This window comes from Pogoniulus pusillus, chromosome 25 (assembly GCF_015220805.1).
Source record: "Pogoniulus pusillus isolate bPogPus1 chromosome 25, bPogPus1.pri, whole genome shotgun sequence".
Classification (NCBI taxonomy): Eukaryota; Metazoa; Chordata; class Aves; order Piciformes; family Lybiidae; genus Pogoniulus; species Pogoniulus pusillus.
The window spans coordinates 11,752,501-11,757,086 of record NC_087288.1 but is presented as its reverse complement, the minus strand read 5'-3'; the positions used below and the strand labels follow the sequence as shown (position 1 = coordinate 11,757,086).

General features: G+C 45.9%; 1 protein-coding gene across 11 annotated transcripts in view; it reads left to right on the top strand.

Annotated features, from left to right (window-relative positions):
- The first annotated feature begins 287 nt into the window (after positions 1-287).
- Positions 288-4,586, top strand: part of INTS7 (integrator complex subunit 7) — a 48,316-nt gene continuing 44,017 nt past the window's right edge. For all 11 annotated transcript variants that reach the window (XR_010307052.1, XR_010307054.1, XR_010307051.1 and 8 more), the window contains exons 1-5: positions 288-416; positions 631-760; positions 2,244-2,390; positions 3,358-3,495; positions 4,259-4,305. Coding sequence is in view for 6 of the 11 variants with exons in the window: in XM_064164464.1 (XP_064020534.1) it covers positions 326-416; positions 631-760; positions 2,244-2,390; positions 3,358-3,495; positions 4,259-4,305 (553 nt within the window). In the remaining 5 variants the exon portion in view is untranslated. The remainder of the gene's footprint in view (positions 417-630; positions 761-2,243; positions 2,391-3,357; positions 3,496-4,258; positions 4,306-4,586) is intronic.

Genomic DNA, 4,586 nt, shown 5'->3' with positions numbered 1-4,586 from the left:
TGCCGCCGCCGCCGAGCCCGCCAAACTCGCCTCGGCTCCCCATTGGGCAGCAGCCGACCGGCACGCCCCGCCCTCTCCCTCTGATTGGGTGACAGAGAGAGAGGCAGGGCCTTGAGGCCACACCCTCCCGCCAGCGGCCGCCGCGAGTGGGGGCGTGTCCGGCCGGGAGGCTGGCCCGCGCACGCGCCTAGGCGCGGCGCCTGCGCACAAATGGCGCCGGGAGGGCGCAGCCGCGCCCTGGGCTGAGGCGGGGCCGTGACTGCGCATGCGTGGCGCCGCGGGCTGAGTCTGGTGGTGGGGCTGAGGCGGTCGTGAGGGGCTCGGTATGGCTGGCAGCACCAAGTCTTTTCTGGCTGATGCGGGCTACGGCGAGCAAGAGTTGGATGCCAACTCCGCCCTGATGGAGCTGGACAAAGGTGAGGCTAGGCGGGTTCAGGATTGCCGTCGACCCGGGGAGTGAGGCTGGGGCTGGCATTGGAACCGGCTCTGCTCACCGCCGCGCTTCAGGAGTCGGTCCTGTCTAGTCCTTTGGTCCTTAGCGGCTAAGAGCTTGGCCGGGGTGGGAATCAGAGGAGGGGCCTAGTTGTGAAGGAGCATCGTATCTGCAGCAATTGCCGTTGTCTCGTTTAGGCCTCAGATCTGGCAAGCTCGGGGAGCAGTGCGAAGCCGTCGTTCGTTTTCCCAGGCTCTTCCAGAAATATCCTTTCCCTATTCTCATTAATTCAGCTTTCCTGAAGCTGGCTGATGTTTTCAGAGTGGGGTAAGCAGAAGCATGAGTTCATTTATTTTTAGTCAAATATCTGTTCCGTAGTGGTGTGTTGCACCTTGGAGTGCTCTTGCACTGGAGCCTGGGTGATCGGGGAGGTTTTCTGCTTGCCTGATAAAACCATTGTGGTATTGTTCTCTGTAGAGGACAAGTTCTGCTTTATTGAAGTTTGCTTTCCACATCTTTGGTGGGCTTAACTGGCTATAGGTGATCAATGACACAGCTTCTTTCCATCTGTTCTGAGTACTCACCTGCTGATTGATTTAAGCTCAGTGGTGCAAGTTCTGCTCCTTAGGGATGTTTAAATGAATAACCTATAGGTGACTGATCATATATGCAAATTCCACCTAGAGACAATAAATACAAAAAAGCTTTTCTAGGTGTCTGATGTCTAAATGCTTTATTTGATAGAATTGGAGCTACTTTTTGTGAAGTTATTTGTTGCTGTTGTGGAATCTTCACTGTCAGCACCAGAACATTCACTCACCTGGCAGTGGCAATTAGACTTTTCTGTCTTAGCCCTGGGCATGTTTGTCTAGCAGTCATTTGCTTACACTCCTCACTGGTGTCAGCAGGTTCATTCTCCTGGAATTAGGCCTAAATTTGACACCACCTGTAATAATTTTTTTAAATGCTTTTGTTTTGTGGGGTTTTTTGAAGCTATATTGCTCTACTTAAATTGTAATTTGTGCTCTGAAGTGTCTTAAAATAATTATGTGGTTAAAGTACTTGACATTTTATTATAGAATAACCACAACGACCCCAAGCAATGCTACAGGCTGAGGCCAGAGTGGCTGGAGAGCAGCGAGGGGGTGATGGTAGAGAGTAGCTGAACATGAGCCAGCAGTGTGGCCAGGAGAGCCAATGGCATCCTGGCCTGGATCAGGAAGAGTGTGGCCAGTAAGACAAGGGAGGTTATTCTGCCCCTGTACTCCTCACTGGTCAGGCCACACCTTGAGTGCTGTGTCCAATACTGGACTCCTCAATTCAAGAGAGATGTTGAAGTACTGGAAGGTGTCCACAGGAGGGCGCCAAAGCTGTTGAGGGGCCTGGAGCACATCCCGGTGAGGAGAGGCTGAGGGAGCTGGGAGTGTGCAGCCTGCAGAAGAGGAGGCTCAGGGCAGACCTCATTGCTGTCTATAACTACCTGAAGGGAGGCTGTAGCCAGGTGGAGTTGGTCTCTTCTGCCAGGCAACCAGCAACAGAAGAAGGGGACACAGTTTGAAGTTGTGCCAGAGGAAGTTTAGGCTGGATGTTAGGAGGAAGTTGTTGGCAGAGAGAGTGATTGGCATTGGAATGGGCTGCCCAGGCTGGTGGTGGTCGAGGATTCGCTGTCCTTGGAGGTGTTCAAGAGGAGACTGGATGGGGCACTTAGTGCCATGGTCTAGTTGACTGGATAGGGCTGGGTGCTAGGTTGGACTGTATGGTCTTTGAGGTCTCTTCCAACCTGGTTGATTCTATGTGTGTCTTCTACTAGAAACAACTTCCTGAGGCTGTGTGTACTAAAAGTTACGCAGCAGAGTGAGAAGCACTTGGAGAAGATCCTGAACGTGGATGAGTTTGTCAAAAGAGTTTTCTCAGTAATTCACAGTAATGATCCAGTTGCTCGGGCTATTACACTTCGGTATGTATTACATAAACTGACCTAACTAAATTCAGATCTCTAGCTAATTATCAGCCTTCCACTCTGGAATAACAAAATCTGCAGCTACCATGAATTAAATCTTACTGTAAAGTGTAAGAGATGTGTCTGTGTATTGCTTATAGCGTTAAAAGCACAGACATCTCTCTTTAAAGAGGGTGGGCTGTAAGGATCAGTGATCAGAAGAACAAGCTTATTAATCATTTATGATGATGAGAATTTTCCTGGTGGCTCTGGGCAAAACAATTTGTGGCGTTGCAATTCTGTGTATTCAAGAGGAAAAATGTACTTCTTGTGTGTGTAATCCAGACAGCTGCAGTATGCAACATGTCATATGTTGCCTATGGTATATTTAGACTAAGACCAAGAAGAAAATGTTTCTTTGCACGTTGAAGTAATTTCTGTTAACTTGTACCTAAAACTTATCTGTGTGAACCTTGTTACACCTGTACCTGTTTTATCCTTCTCCTAAGGTTGACTGCTTCTTAGTCTCTCATCAGTTCCTGACTTTTTTGCAGGGCTTGTTGCTATAGAAAAAAGAGGGAATGGATTGAAGGTTGAGGAGGGCAGATTTGAACTAGATATTAGGAAAATATTATTTACAGTACAGGTGGTGAGACATTGGAACAGGTTGCCCAGAGAGGTTATGGATGCCTCTTTGCTAGAGGTGTTCAAGGCCAGGTTGGATGAGCTTTCTAGTGAAAGCTATTCCTTCCAACCAAAACAATTCTATGTTTCTGTGGTTTACTGATGTAATACATGCCACAAAATTTGTTACTGCTTAATTACTTATCTACTTCTACTGTGAGTTTGTTTCTGTAATAGATGTGAAAGAGCACAAATTCATATAGAACACAAGATAACAGTCTAGACCTTTTACATTTCTGTTTGGTTTCATCTTGCTCACAATCACTGTTCTTCCTGATTTTGCTGTGATTTATTTCTATAGGATGTTGGGCAGCATGGCATCTATTATTCCAGAAAGGAAGAATGCACATCACAGTATTCGTCAGAGTTTGGATTCTCATGATAATGTGGAAGTTGAAGCTGCTATATTTGCTGCTGCCAACTTTTCTGCACAGTCCAAGTGAGATGTAGTTGTATGGGTGTTTTTCAGTTTCTCATATTACAAAAAGTGGAAACTCCATGACACTAGCATTCACAAACCTTAATCTTTCCCTCTGTAGTGTTATGTCATTTATAGTAAAACATTTCATTATGTACAATTACAGTATTGTAAAGAAATCCTGTGGGCAAGTTTAACAGATTTGTTGTTGTTATCCTAAATGCAAAGCTCAACAATACAGGCATACAGAGTGGAATAGAAGCTTTAATTGAGGAGTGTTATGCAGAAACATTAGAGAACAAATGGTAGTGCTGCTTGTCCCTTCAACATATTTTTGCAGAGGTTCTAAAACATCTTAGGTTAGTCTACAACTACCTGAAAGGAGGCTGTAGCCAGGTGGGGTTGGTCTCTTCTGCCAGGCAACCAGCAGCAGAACAAGGGGACACAGTCCCAAGTTGTGCCAGGGGAGGTCTAGGCTGGATGGTAGAAGTTGTTGCCAGAGAGAGTGATTGGCATTGGAATGGGCTGCCCAGGGAGGTGGTGGTGGAGAAGTCACTGTCCTTGGAGGTGTTCAAGAGGAGACTGTATCAGGCACTTAGTGCCATGGTCTAGTTGACTGGCTAGGGCTGGGTGCTAGGTTGGACTGGGTGATCTTGAAGGTCTCTTCCAACCTGGTTGATTCTAGGTCTCATCAAGCACTCTTGTGAGGTGTTTGATAGTTCAGTTGTCTTTTTGAAAAATTCTTTATTTTTCATTTCACCCACTACTTTTTTTTTTCCTACAGGGATTTTGCTGCTGGAATATGTAATAAGATCAGTGAGATGATCCAAGGTACATATGTATATTGAATGATAAAAAGAAAAGCGTTAATTTAGCTGAGCTTTTTTTTATATGAATACCAGATAGCAGAATGCTGTTGCCCCTGTCCTCAAATGATTCCAGTTTTTATACTAGCTAACCAGTCATGTAATGTCTGTCTCTTGTGTCCTCTTAAAAATCTAAGTTCTCAAAACATTTTTGATAAAGACTGAATAAACTTACATAGACCATCAGTGTGTGTTACCTGCAGTGAAGCAAGGAGCAGCCTTCTCAAAGAACCATGAAAGTGCTTG